Below are 23262 nucleotides of genomic sequence, written 5' to 3' on the forward strand. Positions count from 1 at the left end.
GGTTGGCACTTAAATTTGACTCAAATTTAATTCATATTCAATTCGATTCGAGTAGAACGGTACTTAGCCTAACTTCAGCTAACCATGGGAAAGCTTCTGAATGTGTGGCAGGGTCTTTAACTGTAGTACGTAGTATCCCGTGAGAGCCCCCCTCCCCCAAATGAGGTAAGCTTCAGTCACAACACGCGTATCAAGGTCATTCAAGGTCACCAGGATTCAAACGTTAAGAATGAGGACGTTATGTAATCCGGATGTCTGAAACACGTAGCTAACAGTGTTAGATACTGTATACTACTCAGTGGTGACGCAGTGCTGGCATCCAATGCGATTGCAGGACCAAAAAAAAATGTATATATTCTGGATAGATAAGGAAGTCTGTCTGACATTTGCTGCCACCTTTTTGCCACCATGGCCAGTTTTAATAATACTTGAAGCGTATGCAAAAAAGCTTTGACATGCTACGTCAGAAGCCCCTTTACTTTTCGCACTACCAATACGAAACAAGCAACTGGTTTCCATCAGTGACATCGCATTTTTGCATCACAGATTTTTATAGGATACAAGATAGAGTTGATCCAACATACTACATTAGAAAAAACAAACAAACAGAGAATTGACTTTGAAAATCCAGTTACGTTGCCCTGAAATAACTTCGGGCGTCTTTTCAAACCATTTCTGCCTGTTCTAGTAGGTTTGCCATCTGTCCAAACCGGATAGTGTAGTACCTGGTACAACTTAGAACGGAAATACAATATCCTGCGTTTGCTTCCTTGAATTAAACTGACGTAATTCAGGAATTTTCCCCTCTTATCATTATTTGACGTCATCCCAATCCTATCTGGAGCATTTAACATTAACGTTTATACCCACGATGTAAAGAAACCAATGAATTCTATTTTTTATCCATCCAGGTTGAAGAGCGCCTCCAGCGACTTTACCATAACCTGCAGGTGTTCGGAATGTACCTCAAGAAGGTGAAGTCGGACGAGCCTGACGAGAACGGCCGCACACACAGGGCTGTGAACAGGGCAATAAAGCAACTGGACGGGCTTCTGACAGCTATAGACGTCACGGTGAGACACTTTAATCCCATTTCTACAACCGTTTTAGTGCAAATTTGTTTTGTTGCGCTGACCCCGAAAACGCTTCACTTTACGCTGTTAAAGAAATGCTAAACCATAGAAATGTTTGCAATTATTTGTAAATATTTTGAAAAGTAATTAAATCACATAACAATTTTAAATCTATTCTAGATAAAGAGATCTTCGTACAGCTCCTTTCAAAATGTATCAGAAAATGTCTAAAATTCAAATATGTTCAAATTTTCATTTTCATTTTATGAAAAATCGAAAAACTATTTTGACCCTCTTGGTGGCTTCGAATAATGTACTCTGAATGTACTTTTCTTAACCTTAGTATTATCATTATTTTTTCAGAACGATGTATTGGGATTTGGGTCTCCTGACGACGTTTCGAAGATCACCCTGCAGGACCCTCCCTCCGGGTACCACCGGTCTCTGCGTGACTGTGTGGTACTGAGGGACTTCAAGAACCTGCTGCCCGGTGTCGACAGCGACTTTAACATACTGCTATCCAAGTACCGCAGATAAATCCTCCAAATCTCGCGAGAATCCACGTGATGTCACGTGACTACATGACGTATGCTTCACAAGCATTAGAACATATCACTCTCATGCACCGATTTCACACTTCCCATAATGCCTAGTAAAGATCACGGATATGACGTAAGACCACCCCTCCCCCTTCCTCGATGTAATGGTTCCAACAAGTTCTATCGACAAACTGGTCAACTATCGTTTTGAATTATTTATCTAGTATAAAGCCATAATTGCATTTTTGTTGGAATTAGAGAAAATTACGGACCTTCTATCGTTCCACCTTCTACCGAAGAATCTCCTACTCGCACGTATATCCCCTTCTTACGTCATATCCCATCCATATCCATGATCTTTACTAGGCATTATGGGAAGTGTGAAATTGGTGAATTGACATGAATCCTATTTTAAAGGGTTCAGAGTATGTTGGCTCTTATTGCGAGCTATCAGTACTGTGCCAAAACATTTTACATAAATGTACTTAGATGTTTCTATTTAGCATCAAGAGGTGCTACATGTAGGATCTTTTTAAAGACAATAGCATCCTTGACAGCTGGTAAGATGAAGAAAAGTGTAGGATATGATATAGACACATAGAACAATGTGGAATTAAAAATTCTTCTTGCTAGATAGACTTATAGCTTAATGAACAATGTTGAAAATTATTTTCAAACGCTGCTATTTTTATCTGTCTATTTAATTATAGTGTTACGTTTTATACACCTCATAGTTTTACATAATACATGACATACTGTTTATTAACGATGTTGACGATATGTACTGTTACTCTTTTTGTTATGAAAATTGATGTTTTGAAAATACTGCTAAAATGTTACCATAATATTTATTGTAAGAATGTTATTATTTATTTATTTATTTATTTATTCATTTATTTATTGTGTTATCTAATACCTACCTCCCTATGTCACTATTGCACATGAAATGTGGTCGTGTATGGTTTATTTATGTAAGTGCCCCGTTACAATACGTAAATGTTTGTATATATTATTGTTAGTTATCTATTGACATGATGTAGAATATTTGTTTATTCATGGTACTGTTATTTATTTATTTATTAATAAATCTGTATAGCGTATCAACTCATATCCAAAAACTATTGTGGATTTTAGAGATGACAAATAAAGACATTAAGACATGGAAAAATCTACTATTGCATCTATTTATTCTATTCTATTCTGATAGTCAAGTCAATCTTTATTGCACAACAATTGTAACGGCTACAATGCATGGCAAACTCTTCAGTACTACATATCTAGCTAGCTACTCTTACGTCTACAGTGATACCTACAAGTTCTATGTATCGAAAATAACATTATACTATTTCAAAAAGGTAATATAGTACATGTTTATGTATGGAACATGGCTTATTACATGATAACGTACTTGAGTTCTATACATGACTGTATAAACTAGATTGTAGCGATAGCAAACTGGCATTTCCATCCAGATTTCTCGCTAGTTTAACATCATAAGAAAACGTTTTCTGCCACACACAAAATGACGCGATCGTCGTAGGTAGACATTGGGTCATGCGTGGTAGGAAATAGGTGTTCTAAAATTCAGGTTCCCACGTGGAAATCGGTTCCCCCAGCCATTCACCAATTTCACACTTCCCATCATGCCTAGTAAAGATCACGGATATGACGTAAGACCATCACTCCCCCTTAGTTCTACTAAGTTCTATCGACAAACTGGTCAACTATCGTTTTGAATATATATATTCTACATGTTACTACCTGTAACGTTACATTGACGTTTTTTAGGCAGTGGAAACATTCGGAAACCAAGAACATTATACGATCGTCCTTGATTTGAATATACAAGTATGAAAAGGATTATAAGAAGGGACGGGCCGTTTGAATTCTTTACCTGACCACTATGGACGGTAGCCTTTACTACGTCTTTCCTACTGGAATATGAATCGTAGCATTTGTCAGGCGAGTCAGTCCGTGGAAGGTTGGTTCTTTCCCTCCGAATTTGAAGCTGATTAGACAGGCTGAAATATGCATGGCTTCTACGGAAATTGCACATGATTAAACTTTGAAAAAGGGTGCTAAATAGGATGTTAAAATCTAAACTCACCCATGAGCCGTTTTAACTAAAAAAAACCCTCCATGTAGTAACAAATTAACAAGTTCAATAATGGGGGAACAAATTTCCACGTACAGGGATGATATTTAGCCCCCCTCCCCCCCTCATAAATCGGTCCGTATCTTCTCATAATCCTTATTAGTCAGGCTTGTATGTTCCAATCTAAACACACCCACGGACCATTGTTGTAAGTAAAAGATTGTTTTCACCGAAAATAACGTCCATGTAGAATTTACAAGTTTTCTAAGGGATGATATTTGGGCCCCCTCATAAATCGGTCCGTCTCTTTTAATAATCCTTATCAGAAAATTCCAATTTAACTTACCAATGGAACATTCTTGTAAGTATAAGAGCGTTTTCATAAAAAAATTACGTCCATGTAGTAACAATTTACAAGTTCAATGATGGGGGAACAAATTCCAGGCGGAAGTCGTGATGTTTGGCTGATCACACCTTTCCACATACTGTACAGTACATGTACTAGTATTATGTGGCGTCGATGGCGCAACAGTTAGAGCGTTGGGCTCGGAACCGAGAGGTCACCGTGGCCCGACGTTGTGCCCTTGGGAAATGCACTTTATGTCCTACCTGGGCCGCGATTATTTTCGATACGGGTGTTCCGGCCCGTGTGATAACTTGCGGTACGGCCCGGGGGTTCTTAACGCGTACGGCCCGGGGTTCCAAATGTTCCATAGAACGATTCGAACGCGTTTCGCCCTAACCGCTTGCACCGCTTTCGAAAATTAGAACACAAAATTCGGACGTTGCAATTGATGTTGTTGCATTGTTTGGGTTTAGGGACACCAAATGTTCGCCTATTTCGCATTAAAAGGCGTGTTTTCTTGGGTGGGCATGACATAAATAAAATACTACACGGTGTATTCCGCATCACCCTCGGTCCCAGCCCTCCCGCGGATCGGATCACCCTCTGGCCTTCGGCCGTCGGGCGATCCGGCGCGCGGTCGGGCTGGGACCTCGGGCGATACGGAATACCCCGTGTTGTATTCTAAATTTACACGACTTCCCCACCTATACGGTGGAGTGACGCCCACCGAGCCTCTTAGGCTAACCTGTCTAATGTCTCAACATCTGCACATTGGCTTCTGAGAACCGTAACTTTTTTTTTTCTCATAGTATTCCCTTTTTTGTATGTTCCAAGGAAAAACTTGTATACATGTATACATGATTAAGCTAGCACAAGCGGTATAATCTTTAGTCTACTATTTCTGTTTATTTCATGAAATAAATCCTTTTTACAAACGTTGTTGCGTGTTTTATACTTAAAAATTAATGTATGAGGTGAAAACAACAAATTAATCTGAGGTCAATGAACTGAGGTCAATGCACTCTGGTTGCTACATGTATTTGTAATTAGGCTAAGATGTTTAAAATGCGGATGTTTTTTTTTTTTTTTTTGTACAAAGAATCTTTCCGGGTTTCCTACGTCAAAGAAATGACTACGCAGAATTCAACTCCTGTGGAATATGCCTTTGGAATGTGCCAAGTCATTCCTAGACCCTGGACAAAGTAAGAGACAAGTGAGAAAAGACATGAGTGGACCTTCCTTTTACGTAAAAGACAAACTCTCATATCGTGTGTTTAAACACCGTGAAATACTGTCAGGAAACATTCATGTATTAGTCTTTTTGTATCGTGAATATCCAGTTAAGTGTCATCCGGAAGTAAACCCTTTCAAATCCCATTTTCTTAGCCACATCCGTTGCTAGTATGGCACAACACAGTATTAGCCCTATGGGGATTTCTATAGTTAAGGACCCCAAAGTGACTCACTTCGAATCACTGAAAATCATAGTAGGGTGCACAATCAAGGTTCAGATTTTTTATATGTTTAATTTCAGGGTATAGTGTACAAAATATGTGAGAATGAGCTTAGATTTGCCGGCTAGTTCTTTTCTCATGCCCTCCTTTATTAGCGCCACTGCGGAGGTCACGGAACTGCAGCCGAGGCACAGTACTAGGCGGGACAAGTATCCAAGCGCAAATCTACGCCGACTGAACACGCACCATAATTCAACTTTTACAGTCTCAAAACTGACGTATTCCTCTAACATTTACCACAGGTTCTATCTCGATGCCATGCACAAAACAATCTCTGCACTCTTCTCTAGTATTGTGCCCGGACTTCTACGGGGTTCGCCTATAAATACTGTGTTGTGCGGCCTTACAATGCCGGCTACTACAGTAGTTTGGGGGAAAGTTGCCATCAAAATGAATAGCGGCAATAGTTTACGAAAGGTTTCTATCGTTACACACTTAAAGCTTTATACAAGCAGAATGGTAAGTTTTCTAGTGTACATGAGTGAAAAATTCAACCGTGATCCATTTTATCTAAGCTTGTTATCTTAGATAACTTCCTAGGACCTATCCGGGTAATTGGTTGAATGAATCACATACAGTAACGACTGCAAAGTGGCCCGGAGGCTTGCGGCTAGAGGCACAGATCACTTCCGGTCGAAATGCTCAATGTACTTCCGGTGTTAAAAGGGCTAAGGGGATGACGTAATGGTGAGGGAAGCCCCTCTCGTCTGGCGCAGTTCCAATGTCCGCCGGCGCAGTGTAGTAAAGGGGCGTGGCTTGGCCTCAGGGGGTTCTCGTATCGTAAACTAGAGTGGGGTCGTGTGGCGTAGCGGCTGCCAGCGCTTGGCTCGGAACCAAGAGGTCACGGGTTCGAGTCCTGACATGTCGCCGATCTTGTGTCCTTGCGAAAGGCACTTTACACATTGTCAACTTTCCTCACTTAATTCAGTTGGAAATGAGTATTGTCTTGTCCTGTTTTCGTCCTATGTTTTGGTAGCGAAATAAGATATTGATATAACTTGAGTGTGCTGTCACCATGTCTAGTCATGAAATGTTGGATGAATAAAAAACTGGAGTTTAAAATGTACGTGATTCTTTACGTTAGCAGAAGAAATAGAGCATCACAGAAGCAAGAAATCCTTTAGAAATAAGCAAATTTAAGAATAGTTTCACTACAAAAAGTCTACAACTATCTTAAATCTGTTTCCTTCCTTCTTTTAAACCTTTCAAAATATATTTATCTACTTCAGTACTCGTAAAATACCTCAAACAAAAAAGCACGACATAATTTTTTCATGACTTTCGAACCTGCGTCATTTTCCCAACACCTGATACACCGCGAGAATATACAAAATACACAGTCCGCAACGTTACTTGGAAACACGACTCTGTTATTATTTGTTTCTCCTAATGTTCGACACCTTTTTTTAGATCACCTGTGTCTATTTTAAAACCCAAAACAATAAGAGCAGTCACATGCCGGATACCGACATCAAGTGTTTTAAATAGGCGCCCACGTTACAGTGCAATGGTGGGCGTAGTGGTCCGTATATACTAGTCACACCTAGCCTTGTTCAAACAAAGCTCTCTCAAAATAGTAAAGGTGACAACATCACACTTTCACATTCCTTTTCAAATTCCAGAGGACTGAAAAAAGTATCCAGGGGATACTGGCTTCCGTGACAAGCACTGAGCTCGTAGTGATGACTTTAAATAGTGATTAACACCACATGTCACTAGTACCACCACCCCCAAATGATAATAAGTTACGTGTCGTGGTGGAAGATTTCATCAAGGAAATACCGGAAAACCCCGTCCGGTCATTTGACGTACGTAGTTGCGCTTGGATAATTCGGAAGTGTTACTAAATTTAACTCGACCGATCTGCATAAAAAGGCCGCGCAAAATGATCAAGGTCCAACAAACCAAACTATCATCAAGAAAGAAAGAAGACATCGGTACAACTCTACAACATCGTCCGAACTCCAGAATTCTATCTCAGAACAACTTCTAACAACTTTAATGATGGGTGCAGCGTTCTACAACTTTCTTTCTACTCTCTCAACAAGTAAGTCAATTTGTTTTCAACTATATTGGAAAGTTATGTCATGAAATTTTTATATCTAATTCCTCGACGAGCTGATAGCACAGATTTGTTTTCAAACTGTTGCTAAGGATATACACGTAATTTACATTTTTGATGTGTGACGCTGAACTAATGATTTAATATTGTGTTTTTACAGAATTATATGTGATGAAGACAGTGGCGGTGTTTCTCCTGCTGCTACACGGGACCAGTGCCGGGCCCGTCCCGACCGTTTCGGACTCGCAGGCCGCGGTTGAAGCGCTGACGAACGCCCGAGCTCTAACCCTGAGACTACACGGGAAAGCTGAGACCGCCTACGACGCATTCGTAAGTGTTATCATTCTATTCCACTTGTGATATCAAATTGAGTCCTTTTTCTATTATTTTAATTTTGAGTTTAAAAGAGAGATGAATGTGTTAAACACTTTCATCTCTCTTTTAAACTCAAAATTTGTATGGTAGCGATACTTTTGCCTGTAACGTTTTGGTCACATGAAGCGCATCAAACAAATGAGTAACGATGCTTAATAGATAGTAACACGAGTGAAAAGTCCCTTAAACGAGTTTCGGAAGTCGTACAAGAAGTCAGTAAATGAAATTTTGAATTTTGACGAACCTTGGTCACGTGATTGAAACGACACACGAAAGTCGTTTGGTGGCTTCTGATTGGTCAGTGATGACGTCGTGGAACTGGGCAAGGGTAGAAGTCTGTGACCTACGTACATGCATACAGCACAGGGCACATACGTGAAACATGGACTAAAAGTGTGGTCTATACCTTTTTTACAGATCCAGGAAGAATTCAGCGGTGACTCTGGCTACTGTGCGGAACAAATCATATGGGAAGAACTCATCAACACCAGAATGACTACAATGGAGTGGAGACAACTGGGGGTATGTACGCGTTTTTAACTAGCTTGGAAACACACACTCACTTCCGGGTTGCTGTGCAATTGAGCAATTCGATAGTACGTTCGGACGTTGACCCCATGTGACGTCAGTGGAAAGTGCTTTTCTTCCATATATGGTCATGCTGTGTATAGTCTGTCGTCTAGGCAACGCCCGCCTTACTGCAAATAGTAGCGTACTCTATTATTTGTGACTTCTTGGAACACCGGGCACATAGCCGAATAGCATTAGCCTCCACCAGGCCTTTCTACGGGAATACGGATCGTACAATTCGGCAAAGAAGGGAATAAAATTGGCCAACTTCGAAGTCCGGCCGCGGGGAGGTACTAGTAGTTTCTTTCCCTCCGGCCAGTCAAACCTACAAGGCAGCCAAATCCTCCTATATATATCCAGCGTAGTCAGTCTGGTAGAGACTAGAATAACGTGGTCTCCCAAGGACATTACACAATGTCTTTGGGCCTCCCCCTCCCCCTCCCCCAGATGAGGTAAACATTCGTCACAAACCACGTACCAAGGCCATCCAAGGTCACCAGGGTTCAAACGTTTAGGGCGAGGACTTAACGTGATCCAGATGTCTGAAGCGTGTAGCTAACAGTTGTAGATACTGAATAGTAGTAACATAGAAGAACTTTATGGCACGACAATTGTACATTAACATATGAGGGCCTGCATGGGGGGTGGGGGGTGGTTAGTGATTACGAATTACGCAAAATTTTCGCCACCGATTACGAATTACGTTAAAGTCTCAGAGCTGATTACGACTTTACGATTTGCGCTTAATGACTACGAATTAGGTTGATTTTTGGGGAGGCTGCCTACGAATTACGAAGTCTAAAAAGGTCTGATTACGCCTCACATATGCTCAGTGGTAGCGCATGTTGTGTTTGCTGGTTGTGTATTTAAAAGCGATTTCTGGACAAAAAAAAAATTAAAACAAACAGAAATATTTCGGATTGATATTGACGTTTATTGCCACTTTAACACATTTTTGCCACCATTTAATACTTGAAGCGTCTGCAAAAAGCAGTGACACGCTACGCGGGTAGTCCCTTCATTTTTGGTACCACCGACAAATATCTAAACTATCATACCATACAACACAAGCAACCGTCTTCCATAAATGACATTGCATTTTTGCAGAAACAGATTTGTAATACGGGATACTATGACTAGTATGAGTTGATTCAACATAATACATTCAAAAAAGAAATACTAACAGCAAAAGAAAATTGAGTTTTAAAATGAAAGTTAACTGCCCTGAAGTAACTTTTAGGTGTCAATTTCCGACTAGTTTGCCATCTGTTCAAACCGGATAGGGCAGTACCTGGTACAACTTGGAACGGAAATACAATATCCTGCATTTGCTTCCTTGTATTAAAATGACGTAATTCGGGAATTCCCCTCTTATTTCCCTTGTTGGGTGGGAAAAAATTAATGACGATCCCTATCTGTAGCCATGGCAACGTTTACACCGACGATGTCAAGAAATCAATGACTGAATTTTCTTTTCCTCCCATCCAGGATGAAGAGCGCCTCCAGCGACTTCGTCGTGACCTGCAGGTGTTCGGACTGTACCTTGAGGAGGTGAGGTTGGACGAGCTTGATAAGGACGGCCACACAGACACGGCTGAGGCGGTGGGAGATGCGATAGACCAGCTGAACGGGCTCATGACAAGTATAGCTATCACGGTAAGACACTTTAACCATATTTTTGGGTTCCAAAACGTTTCACTTTACGGCATTTAAAGGCATCCAGTGCAGTTTTTAGGGCTAGGAAACCCAATTTTTCAAAGTCAATATTCTAGTCATTTATCTACATTGTGAGTCAAAATCACAGTCCCAGTGTATATTGACACTCGTGGAGAAAAAATTCTGACGGAAAATGGTTACTAGGAGGGCCCTTGGCTGATTTTTTGGTACCACCAAAAAAATAAAGGACTCATCTTGTGGCTTGTTTCTGCAGTTTTAAATGCCCAAAGTATGAAATGCTGACTCAAATGTGCTGATGTGAAGCAGTATGTGTCAATGTCACAAAATTGCGTTATTCAGAATATTTCCAGTTTTGCTGCTCTAAAATCGCATTGGATGCCTTTAAGAGCATGCTTTAAACCATCATAGAAATTATGCAAATATGTGTGTATGCAAAAATTCTTCGAAATGTGGACAAATCACATTTTAAGCATTTGAAATCTATTCTAGATAAAGAGACTTTTGTATAGACTATTTCAAAATGTTTCAGATACATCTAAATGAATGTATTCTATATTACATTTATCTATCCATCTGTATTGTGAATATGTTTAACTTTTCATTTTATAAAGATTATTGTGCCTAAGGTATCCTTTTGGAAAACCTTTATGTTGGCTTGAAATGGACTCTTTTCTCAATCTTATAATCTTTTTTTTTTTTTTCAGAACAATGTATTGGGATTTAGGTCTCCCGCCGACGTTCCAGAGATCACCACACTACGAGACCCTCCCAGCGAGTACGCCCGGTCCATCCGGGACTGTGTGGTACTGAGAGACTTCAAGAACCTGGTCTACAGAGTCCACAGGGACTTCACCGTCCTGCTGTCCAAGTACCGCAGCTAAGTCCTCCAAATCTCGCGAGAATCCACGTGATGTCACGTGACTACATGACGTATGCTTCACAAGCATTAGAACATATCTCTCTCATTGACATGAATCCTGTTTTAAAGGGTTCAGAGTATGTTGGCTCTTATTGCGAGCTCTTCTTATTATAACCATATATTATATTTAAACTGTGCCAAAACCTGTAACTACTGACTGAATTCTGATAGATAGATATGTACTGTCACGACTCAAAGATTTAGGTGTTCCAACTTAGGTGCTGCATTTAGTAGCTTTGACAATTATGACTTGAAATTGACTTGAATATTTTGTTTAGTTGATTGTGAATAGTTTACACACAATAGTATCCTTGATGCAAGGTGAAAAAAGTGTATAAGTTATATAAAAGCATAGAACAACGTAGAATTTAAGTTATTGTTGCTGTTTAGAAACCTAGTGGATAGACTTAGATTAATGGAAAATGTAGGAAATTTTAGTCATATGCTGCTCTTTTTATCTATTATTTATTTATTGTTATAGTGTTACAGTTCATACACCTCATAGATTTACATGTGTAATATTTATTAACGATATGTTAGTCTGTATGAAAATTGATGTTTATGAAAAGGCTGCTAAAATTTTACCATGTTATTTATTGTAAAAAAGGGGTGTTATTTATTTATTATTATTTAAACGTTAGAAGCGACGACTACCTCCCTATGTCGGTATTGCAAATGAAATGTGGCTGTGTGGTTTATTCATGCAAGGTACCACGTTGCAAAACGTAAATGTAAAATTTGCAATTGTTTATATTATTGTTAGTTATTTATTGACAAGGTGCGGGCTACTTATTTATTATTGGTACTGTAGTACCATGTTAAAGTAGATATTTATGAAATGATTTATTTATTTATGTATGTATGTATTTATTTATTTATTTATAAAGATGTGTAGCATATCCACTGTTGGCTAACATCTACAAGAACTGTTGTGGATTTATGAAAAATAAAGACATGGAAAAATATACACCTGTATCTATTTATTAGCTTTCATTCTGATAGCGGTCGAAAGCGATGGCAAACTGGCAATCAAGATTTCTAACTATTTTAACACTATAAGGCCACAGCAATTAAATTTTCTGGATGACATCCTCCGGAGACCCCAAATCTAATGCAAGCGGTAAAAAAAAACAGGGCGGGCCGACAAAGCAAGGTTTCTACATGTTAAAATTTTGACTCAATCATTGTACAAATGGTTTTGATTCAGTGGGAAAATCACATATACACAGCCAGCATCACATATCACTGCATCAAAGTAAGAAACAAAACATTAAACCAGAGCCTTTGCTTGTCTCCTCTTTTCATATTTATCTGCTATCCACTTTCCGGCATGACAACAGACATCTTTGCCAATTTTTGGTATGTTGACCACTGCCAGAAGGCAACAAGATTTTTTTTTCCTAAATCAGGCGAAAATGAATGCGCGCGCTGATGTCATCCATAAAAATTCCTTGCTGTGGCCTACGGAAAGATAACGTTTTCCACCACACGCATTAAAAAATAACGCGATCGTCATATGTAGACATTGGGCCATGCGTGGTAGCAGGAGTTACGGCGATATCAAGCCGGTTCAAGCTGGATAAGTGTACATGTACACCACTGTCAGGACATGACAGGTCACCATCATTGTGTCGATCCCGGTCCCGGATTCTATTGTCTGATTATTCAGATTCAGATTCAGATTGGCTTTATTGATGTCGCAGTGGAGTACACTGAATTAAGATCAATATTACATAAAAGTACAATATAATGGTTGGCGATATAGGGTTAAAAGGTAGTGCAATAGCACAATAGACAGTATACGTAAGAGAATATTCGCTCATTGATAATACATTAAAAATAAGCTACAGATTAAAAGTCATGCTGGTTCAACAATCGAGTCAGGTAGGGTATTGGTGAGTTTCTGTATCTCTGTGTTTTAGCCTTTGGAATATCAAGTTTTTGAGCATTTCTGGTACTTCTGCCTGTGATACTAGATCTGCGACTCGGCAACAAATGCTCGAACTCAGACTTGATAAGTGATCTGGCAAAGTTCAGGCACAGAGTCTCACGCCTTTCGGCAAGCGTTGTGAGTTTCAAATGTTCGAGTGAGCTTGCATATCCGGTATAGGCAGGACCCATGATGATCCGACAGGCTCTTCGCTGTATCCGCTCCAGCTGATCAACTTGCTGTTTAGATAGTCCCGGGGACCAGACGGGAGCAGCGTACTCCATAAGTGGACGGATGTATGCAGTGTAGATGATTAGGAGTTCAGTTTGTGAGAGATTAAACTTCCTGAGACGCTTGAGAATAAACAGTTTCCTGGCAGCGTTTGCAGACATATGATTGACCTGTTCGTTCCAACGTAGATCACTCTGAACGCGAAGGCCGAGTATCTTCAGGCAGGGGACAACAGACAGAACTGTGGAGTCAATCCGCAGTGGGGGGTAACAGTGGTGGGTTTCTGCAGAATGTAATGTGCATTGCTATGCACTTGCTACTGTTCAAGAGCATGTTTTTGTCCATTGTCCAGGAATGTAGTTGGTCAAGGTCGTTTTGGAGACAGGACGGCAGATGGATGGATCTTGTTTCAAGAAAGTTCATGTCGTCTACGTATTTCAGGGCATAACTGACGGCATCACTAGCGGCATCGTCGATCAAAACGAGGAAGAGTATAGGTCCCAGTAAAGTGCCTTGGGCAACTCCGCAAGAGAGGGTTACCCAGTCGGAAAGGGCTCCTCTATACCGTACTCTCTGTTTTCTCGCAGAAATGAAGTCGCACACCCACGGAACGAGCTCGGGCCTCAGACCCTTGTTGAGCAGCTTAGTGATCACTGTATTATGGTCCACTCTGTCAAAAGCCTTAGTAAAATCAGTGGCTACAATGGTGCTGATGGTTGATGGTGTGTCGGCTCCAAGGGATAGTCTGTCCACCAGGCTTAAGAGGGCGTGAACCGTGGAGCGGCCCTTTAAGCTGCCGAACTGCCGTTGGTCTAGCTTAATGTCGTCTGTAATCCACTTAGAGGCAAAGAATTCCGCAATCTTAGCAAACTGGGGGGTCAATGATATGGGCCTCAACTTGTCCAGTGTAGCAGGTTGGGATTTTGGAACAGGCACAACCACGGCTTGCTTCCACTGGTGAGGGACCACGCCAGTTGCAAATGACGCATTGAGGATGTGGCAGAGGGGAGAAGTCAGCTCACAGGCAAACTCTTTAATCAGTTTCGGTGGGATGTTATCAGGGCCTGAGGCTTTGTTTGGCTTTACTGCTCGAAGACGCTGGTAGACATCCAAGTCAAGTAACGTTGGCAGCTGTTCAGGGGAGGGGAGGAAGGATCGTGGAGTATGCCTGTTGTGTATGGGACCCCTACACCGACGCTGACACAAATAAGATCGAGAAAATCCAACGAAGGGCAGCACGCTTCGTTCTGAACAGACACCGAAACACCTCTAGTGTCTCTGACATGTTGGATGAGTTACAGTGGGCTTCTCTCCATGGCCGCCGCCGTACCACCAGACTCGCCATGATGTACAAGATCCAGCATGACCTTGCATGTGTGAGATGCGACGCCTTGAAGCCCGTGTCTGGCAGCAGGAGAAGCCGGAGAGGCCACAGTCAACAGCTCCAGGACATAACTTGCCGCACGAACTACAAACACTATTTCTTTCTTCCTCGCACTATCCGCGATTGGAACGCCCTGCCCACAGACACTGTCCAATCCCCGTCTTTGGCCACCTTTGTCTCGAGGGTGTCCAGTCCGGCCTAGACTCAGTCACGCTGGTGACCTTCGACCCGAGACATGTCAATTATTGCCGGTATCGGCAGTTGGACATTACCGGAAGAAGAAGAAGAAGAAGAAGGTAACAAGGAGGTGTTCAGCTCGGGTAGGGCATTAGACACCTCGGCGAAGCTTGAGTTGATGATATTTGCGGTGGCGAGGTCATCATCAGCTGGAATGCCAGGAATTGTAATCGTACTGTTGGGTTTCTTCATGTTAGCCATCTTCATGACTTCCTGGTGCCAGCGTTTTGGATTTGCGGATTGCAGCTTGCTAACTCTATCTGCATGGTATGTCTTTTTAGCTTTAGCCAACGCTCTTTGTGTCAAGTTCCTGTAGAATCTAAAAGCCAGTGGGGTTTGATTGTGGAATGCCCTTTGCCTCAAGGCGATCAGCTGCTTAATGTGAGGAGTAATCCACGGTTTATCGGTGTTGTGGATTTTAACGGTCCTGGCTGGGAAAAAGGTGTCAATAGCAGTTTGAAGTGTCTCGTGGAAAGCATCCGCCTTGGCAATCACGCCCACAGCTTCATACACTTCGAGCCAGTTGTGAGAAGTGATCCATCTTCCGAATTCATGCATTTCTGTTTCACCAGTACGCCGGAAATTCTTCTTCACGGGTTTGGTGGCTGGGGATTTCATTGCAGGGGACCAGAGGACTGTCGAATGATCACTGACTCCCACAGGGGGAAGAATGGTAGGGCGCTGATACTTGTCCTTCATGTTTGTTATGATCTGATCCAGTATCGCGTTTCCCCTAGTGTTGTTTTTGACAACCTGTGACAGTAGTCCGCCCCTACAGAGATCTGAGATGTCCACTCTGTTGAAGTCGCCGAGTAGGGCCAGGCCTATCTCGGGGTGTTTAGATCTCAGGTCGTCGCACACTGTTACGAGGTGGTTGATCAACTGATCACGGTAAGGCGAGTTGGGAGGAGAGTATATGCCGCATATGACTATCGCTGTCAATGATCTGGGAAGTCTATGAGGTCTAGTCCAAACCCAGACTGCTTCAAGGTGTTCAGGTACTTCATATTCAGTCAACTGTCGTGATGGTATCCGATCCTTGACATAGACTGCCACTCCACCCCCTCTTCTGTCTGGTCTGTGTTTGGAGTACAGGTTATAGCCATCCAATTCAATAGCAGATGCTGGAAGGGAGTTAGAGAACCAGGTTTCGGAAACGACGCCGATATCAACAGAGTGGTGAAGTAACGTGGTATGAAACTCATCGAGTTTATTGATTAGAGATCGTGGGTTGCATAGCATCATTTGAGGGACACAAACATTGCTGTTGACTGAGCGAGTACCCTGATTGTGCTGCAATTGGATCAGACGGAGTGTTCTCGGCCTTTCGGTAATGTTCCGGTACGCAACACTGTTTTCCATAACACATGTGGATTTGCATATCACAGGAGTAGCTTGCGATGAAGACGCTGGCCTATTGTTCACTACAGTTTCAATGTGGCGAATAACATTTTTACCTGCTTTACAGCCTCTTGGTCTGCCGGATCTCTTGAGCAATCCAAGCTTCTTTAACAAGGACTTTTCCTGTGGTTGGAGAGCGTTGACAGCAGCGCGACAGGCGCGTATAAATCCCTGGGTGTAACTCAGTACCGACGCCATGGCCGCACACTCAGACACAGTAGGTTGTAGGCAAAAGGTTCTTGTAAGAAAGCCGCAATTCGCCAAGATGTACGGACAAGGAGGTTTTCAGGAAGCTCAGCGACATGTAAGACTCGCATAAATCCAGCAATGACGACTTACTACACACTTATAGGGCAAAAACTTCACATGATCGGGACAAGTGTAAAAACCGTGGCCGCCTCTAAAAGCGCCACCTACCTTAATTTCCAACATAAGAAATTGGAAGAAATTACAGGTTGATTGGCTGAAGGAAAACAGATTTTGTGAAAATTTACCTTACCAGATAAACCTTCGGATCACAGTCCACTATTACTGTGTACAAATAGGTAAATATATCAAAGAATGTTTTTAGACAAGTAGTATCAGCTGACTCATCGAACCCTGTGCGTTGTACCCATGTATTTGCCTGTATGTCTGCGCGCAGTTTCAGCCCTTACGAAAGTCGCTGTACTTTGGTCAACGCTGTACTTTTTTTGTGTCAATAAAGTACAATAGAATGATCCTGTCTTCTCAAGTTACTGTCTTTTGTCTCCTTTACCCACACACAGCGTCTTGAATGTGACCTCCCCGTGGAAGACACTTCCATTTCCAACCTACAGGGGTGTTCAAGCGGGTACCTTTTGGGGAATATTAGAAGGCAAAACTCACCACGACTATTTAAAAGCTCTTTTGAGATGTATACACTTGTAAAGAAAAGGACGCGACCGTACAGGTTCACTCAGGTCGGGCGGGGACACCCCTCCTTTCACAGTGAACTGATCCATATCAGGTAGTTCAACTCTACCTGACTATAGCCGTGGTTTTGTTGTGTCGTCGCTCATATAAGGTAACATTTATTCATGTATATAAATTTATTTACTCATGATTTCGGTGATATTTATGTACCATTTGTGATTCAAGACGGGAGTTTGTAGCATATGTGCGCCGGTTCTAAATGCCTTTGTTACGGCAGGTGGTTTTGTTTTCGATCTGGGGTTAGCCTGAGGTCAAGGTGACATACATGGCGGCCAGTTTTCCCTTGTCTTATTTCTGTCACGAGCGAAGACGAGGGGGTCTACTGGAAAGTGTTGTTTACACTTTTGGCTAAACAAGACGCGCCTTTACTTAGGACAAGATTGAAAGGTTCTTTATATTAGCAAGCTTAAAGACTTAGCTTCAAATGGGCTCCACAAAACACGAAACGTCCAAAGGACGACACGAAATTCCTACATGTATTACAACAGCAAACCGTTTTGTTTTTTCTATCAACAACATTTCAGAGCGAGCCTATGATCTGGACGCCACTAAGTATGATGAAAGGTGTGTGACGTGTTTGTGAGATGTCACCCTACAGAAATTTATTCAAAGATTCCTTTGGGAAAATATGAATTTATAGGCGGATTTATGGTGTCTTTGGCGCTCAATCGACCCGGAAGTGTGCCGACTGAGAGCAGTCGGGGGTGTTTCACGTAAAATAACCAGACACACAAACTCCCCTGGCATGTTGTCTGTCTCTTTTGCCAATTTCTACTGTGTGTGTATGTGTGTGTGTGTGTGTGTGTGTGTGTGTGTATGTGTGTGTGTGTTGAGTGTGTGTGCGTTGTATTTGTGTGTGTATGTGTGTGTGTGTGCGTGTGTCTGTGTTGAGAGTGTGTGTGTGTGCGTGTGTGTCTGTGTTGAGTGTGTGTGTGTGTTTCTGTGTAGAGTGTGTGTGTGTACGTGTGTCCTTTATGTGTGTGAGTGTGTCTGTGTTCTCTGTGTTTTACCTTCAGTCTTACCCCCACAGATACCATGTCAGCGGGTCTAACGTACGTGGTGACAGGAGGGTGCGGGTTTCTCGGCTCCCAAATTGTTGACTTACTGGTGCAGAGAGGGAAGAACATCTCCGAGATCCGCGTGGTCGATACGAAACTTCGCGGCCACAGCAAGTCTCCTGAGAACAGTGGTAGGAAATCTGTTCTCAAGTTTAGTGTTTAACTTAGTGTTTTGCTGAGGTTCATTTGCATGCTCTGTAAGGCGACACCTCTTAATTTTATGGATGACATACTCTGAAAACCCTCAAACTAGTGCGCGCGGGCGAATAAAAAAAAATTCAGGCCAAAAATAAAAATGCTACTAAACCACAGGAATACAAAGCTACTACTAGTATTGTGAATTTGCGGCAGTAGAGTCCATTCCGCGTCACCGAGTGGGTTTTTTCTCCATGTTTCTAATACGTTTGAATTATTTAGAAGAAAAGAATACCCCAGTAACAAAAGTTCTAAATTTTTCAAAAATTTGAAAATGAAAATTTGAATATATTTGAATTCATTTATATATTTCTGAAACATTTTGAAAGTGACTGTACAAAGATCTCTTTCTTTAGAATAAATTTGAACTACCCATGTGTTTCTTTCACAATTCGAAATATTTAGAACTATTTCAAACAAATAACAAAATGGTAGATGTGGGTAATTGCCCCCATAAAAGTAGGTGCTAATCCTACTCTTCTGTCTTCCTCTGTATATTTTTAGATTTCACTGCTGGACACTGGTGGCTCTTTTGTTGTAAGGCATCAATGCCTGACACCCAGACAGTCTGCCCTGTACTTCACAGGGATGTGTGAATTACTTCCTTCCCATCCCACTGACAAAATGTATTTACAAAATGTTAGAAATAATTCGAAATAATGGTAAAAAATGGTAGAGTGCTGTTAGAAATATTTAGAAACTATTGGAAATGTCATAATCCACATCAGGAATATTTCAAACGTTTTAGAAAACCAGGGAATTATTTAGAATATTGACAAGATGTTCAAAATATTTCCAAATTATGAAATTTCTTAGACAAACAATTACAAAGAATTCAAAACATTTCTAAATAATGACAATAACAACCCACTCGGTGACGCGGAATTGACTCTACATAGCGACGTATACGACAATATGACACATGCTGGGTTTTTGCGGAGTTTATGAGTCGGCACTATACGTATGTACTGAGTTTTTGAGTCGCGAAATTTCGGCAGCCTGGGTGCCATCCTCCAGAGTTACCACCGGCTCCGTATTTTCGCTAACTACAGTGGACTATAGCTACCCAGGCTTAGAGCCAGGCCAGAGCCTCGGAGGACGTGATTTTTTTGTTTGTTTTGTTTTTGAGAATAGGCAAAAGTCAATGAGTGCGCGAATGTCATCCATACAATTAATTCGGTGTTGCCTTATTCTATTTTTTGGGGGGAGGGGGTATTATGATATAATTTAGGGGTATCATATAGCCATCACAATTTTGCTGATGGCTTCTTAACTTCACGGTACTAGCCTGCCCGAGAACGCGAGTGAACAAGCGATTATGGTATATGTAACAAAGGCAATATGCATGCTTTAAAGCCGCCCTCTAGCAATTTAATGGAGGACTGCACTGCATTGGCTACGCTGATCCTATTACTGATCCTATTAACTGCAGCGAAACGTTTATCAATACATCAGAAACTATATAAGTCGCCGTTCCAAACAGTAGCTCACTACAGCACACATTACCAAGATTTGAAAATATTCTATTCATTTATACGTTAGGTGACACCAATTTATTTTGTTGTTTCTTGGATCGCCCTGTCCATTTTTTTTTCTGATTTGCAAAATTATAGAAAAACATTTTTTTTGGTGCAAAATCAACAGAAAAATGCTCAATGAAAGACATATTTGTCCCAACGGTTAAAAAAAAGTCCTAGTTGTTCAAGTTTTTCAACGTTACAATGCAATTTTGTTCCATTAAAAGTTCAAAATCTATTGTTTTAATTATAAACCAGCCTGATATATTCACTTTATGGCTCATATTGTAACATTTCCAGGGTGCCTTGGCCTGGTTTTTTTTTTTTATTTCACACTTTCGCCTCATTTTTTTTTCTGAAAAAATCCAAGAAAAAACAAATTTAAAAATTGGTGTGGCCTTAACAAGGAAACATGTCGCTAACAAAGTGATGACTGATAACATATAGGGGTCAAGGTCAAATTGGTCTGTGGTGACGTCACAAACATGGCGCAGATGACGGAGGTGTGCGCAGGCGCAGACGTTGTCATTCACACAGCGTCACTGATTGACGTTTTCGGATTGGTCAGCGACGTGACACTGTGGGACGTCAATGTCAAAGGTGTGTTCTCAAGGTCATCGTGATTACGTCACAGCTTGTTGCATTTTTTCTGTACTTTTTATGCTTTTTACTACGTTTCTTCTTCTTCTTTTTCTTCTGTTCCAAACACTAACCTCTGACCTGGCCAATGGCCTGATTTTGTTGATGTCTGTCACCATGGTAACTGGTGTTGGGCTAAATAATGTTGCAATTTTATAGGATGGATGTAGACCATATATAATGACCATGAATGTACACGCATTTGAGTAAGAAGAGCAAACCATGCGAAGGTAAACATTATGCATTTGCTTTGCAAATGTTACCTTTCTAGTTACTTCTATCAGTTGTACAAGAGAATCTGTTTAGGGTTTGAAAATAGAAATAAGTGCAGATATATTTATACAGTATATGATTATACATGACTCCTAAAATAACCGAAAATGGTCAGGGCGATTTTTTTACAGAACAGCTCACGTAGCAATTCCGTTATGATCTCCAAGCAATCTTAACAGTGATCACTATTTAATTTAAAAGCAAATGCAAAATGTTAACCTTCGAATATGGTCTGCTCTGTTAATTTGTTCTCGAGCACATTCATACATATGGTCAGACATGAGTCTAAATCCCCCCTGCTATAAAATTGCAACATGATGTAACGAAAATGTGCTAATAAATGGTAGTAGATAAAAAAATATCAAAAAGAATTCCTCATCGAGAATATTCTTGATACTCAGAAATTGCCTTATATATAACTTCAACATCACTTAATCCATGAACATGTTCTGATATGTAAATATAATACACAATGTAATTATAGTAAACGCATGAAGACTAGGCCGGATCTCATAGCTTGTTAACGTTAGACCGCAACATCTGTTATGTAATAGTATGTTTATCTGACGTGCAACCGACACTGTTAACCTGCACCACCTGTTCCGAATTGTTTATGTTCTTGTTGTGAGGGCTAGCCCTTTATAATAGCCTCCGGCTAGTTGGGCAGTCCTGGCTGTATACACATGTCTTATACAGTCTAATAAATCAAATCAAATCAACATTTTCCTTTCCCCCGAACACCAGGTACAGAGACCCTGCTCCAGTGCTGCCTGAATGAAGACGTTACCGGCTTCGTCTACACCAGCAGCCGGGGCGCCGTGGGGCCCAACCGGCGGGGCGACCCAATGGAGGACGGGGACGAGAGCACGCCGTACGATAGCTCGAACCAAGTTATTTTTTACAACCGGACCAAGGCGGCTGCGGAGTCGGCGGTTCTGAGGTGGAACGGACGGCGGACAAACGGCGGGAAAATTCTTTACACCTGCGCCTTAAGGCCGGCAGGTACGTCAGAACCACGAGTGTGTAGTTGGTTGGAAGTCGGTTGATCTTTAAGAAAGAAAAAGAGGGAGAAAGAAAAAAGAAAGAAAGAAAGAAAGAAAGAAGGAAGGAAGGAATGAAAGAAAGAACGAAAGAAAGAAAGAAAAAGAAAGAAAGAAAGTAAAAGAGAAAGAAAGAAAGAAAGAAAAGGAGAAAGGAAAAACGAAGGGAAAAAGAAAGAAAAAAGGAAGAAAGAGAAAAAATGGGGATCAATTAGTTTATGTTGAAAAGACCATATAACGAGTCCTTTTTGAAAAATGTTAAATTTTACAGGCCTTTATGGTGATGGTGAATGGGCTCTGTATAAGATGTGGCGGGACTTCGGCGTGGATCCGTTCGCCGGGCCTCTCACACGCCTCAGCCATCCCAAGGTCAAGGGCCAAATTTCGTACGTCGGGAACGTCGCCTGGGCTCACCTCCTGGCCGCGCAGACGCTGGTGACGTCACCAGGCAACGCAGGCGGTGAGGCGTTCTTCATAACCGACGACACGCCCATAGGGAGCGATGTTACACTGTGCAGCGAAATATGCGCCCCTATCGGGATTTGTTGGAACGACACCTTAGTCCTTCCTCTCTGGGTCCTATACTTACTCGCTTATCTTCTCGCTTTCCTGCGTTTTCTCTTGAAGCCGTTTTACAACTTCGTTCCCCCCATAACTCCGGCTTTGCTGACACTCCTGAACACGAACTTCTACTTCAACTGTAAGAAAGCCAGGCGTCTTCTCGGCTACAAGCCGCTCTTTACCTGGGAGGAGTCTAAACAGAAAACGCGGGAAGGGCTGATGGAATGGAAAACTAGGGAGTTCTCGCAAGGCCGTGGTTAGATAAAAAAATTGAAGGAAAAATAGTTGTACTATCATCAAAGTTCATGTGTCGGTAGTTACATGTTAAGAGTTAAAACTTTTGATCCAACACAAAAAGGTTCTCGCGATCGACGGGGGCCGACATCATCTACCAGATACCTTTGACCCAGTGTTGACGTCACACTTCAAAGAAGCCACGTGACAAGCTCCACTGGGTCAGTCTACTGAGGAAGACCAGAGTGACTGGTCGAAAGCTTTAGGTGAGAGAACTTTTATGTGTTGGACGAAAAGTTAACGTTTTAACTCTTAACGTGAAGGAAAAATGTAAAGATATCTTCCTGAATTGATTTGATTAATACTTCGTTAAGTAGGGGTGGTGGGCACTTGCACACCTTAGCTTTTGTCTTTCTTTTTGTATTTACATAATACATA

General features: G+C 41.5%; 3 protein-coding genes across 3 annotated transcripts; 2 read left to right on the plus strand and 1 right to left on the minus strand.

The window, feature by feature from the left end:
* The first annotated feature begins 7458 nt into the window (after positions 1-7458).
* LOC109464372 lies at positions 7459-11811 on the plus strand. Its single transcript, XM_019761319.1, has 5 exons — positions 7459-7614; positions 7790-7959; positions 8422-8526; positions 10063-10230; positions 10956-11811. The coding sequence occupies exons 1-5, from the start codon at positions 7569-7571 to the stop codon at positions 11130-11132; spliced, it is 666 nt and encodes a 221-aa protein (XP_019616878.1). The 5' UTR covers positions 7459-7568; the 3' UTR covers positions 11133-11811.
* A 1737-nt stretch (positions 11812-13548) lies between these two features.
* LOC109464332 lies at positions 13549-16551 on the minus strand. The gene is made up of 4 exons (XM_019761279.1): positions 16410-16551; positions 15052-16076; positions 13902-14462; positions 13549-13614 (listed from the first exon to the last, which is right to left on the minus strand). The coding sequence occupies exons 1-4, from the start codon at positions 16549-16551 to the stop codon at positions 13549-13551; spliced, it is 1794 nt and encodes a 597-aa protein (XP_019616838.1).
* A 799-nt stretch (positions 16552-17350) lies between these two features.
* Positions 17351-22851, plus strand: LOC109464333 (3 beta-hydroxysteroid dehydrogenase type 7-like). Its single transcript, XM_019761280.1, has 5 exons — positions 17351-17398; positions 18338-18496; positions 20525-20677; positions 21734-21991; positions 22301-22851. Exons 2-5 carry the CDS (start codon positions 18343-18345, stop codon positions 22849-22851), a joined length of 1116 nt encoding a protein of 371 aa, XP_019616839.1. The 5' UTR covers positions 17351-17398; positions 18338-18342.
* Positions 22852-23262: the final 411 nt, after the last annotated feature.

Source organism: Branchiostoma belcheri, unplaced genomic scaffold (genome assembly GCF_001625305.1).
Source record: "Branchiostoma belcheri isolate BF01 breed outbred unplaced genomic scaffold, Haploidv18h27 scaffold137, whole genome shotgun sequence".
NCBI classification, from domain to species: domain Eukaryota; kingdom Metazoa; phylum Chordata; class Leptocardii; order Amphioxiformes; family Branchiostomatidae; genus Branchiostoma; species Branchiostoma belcheri.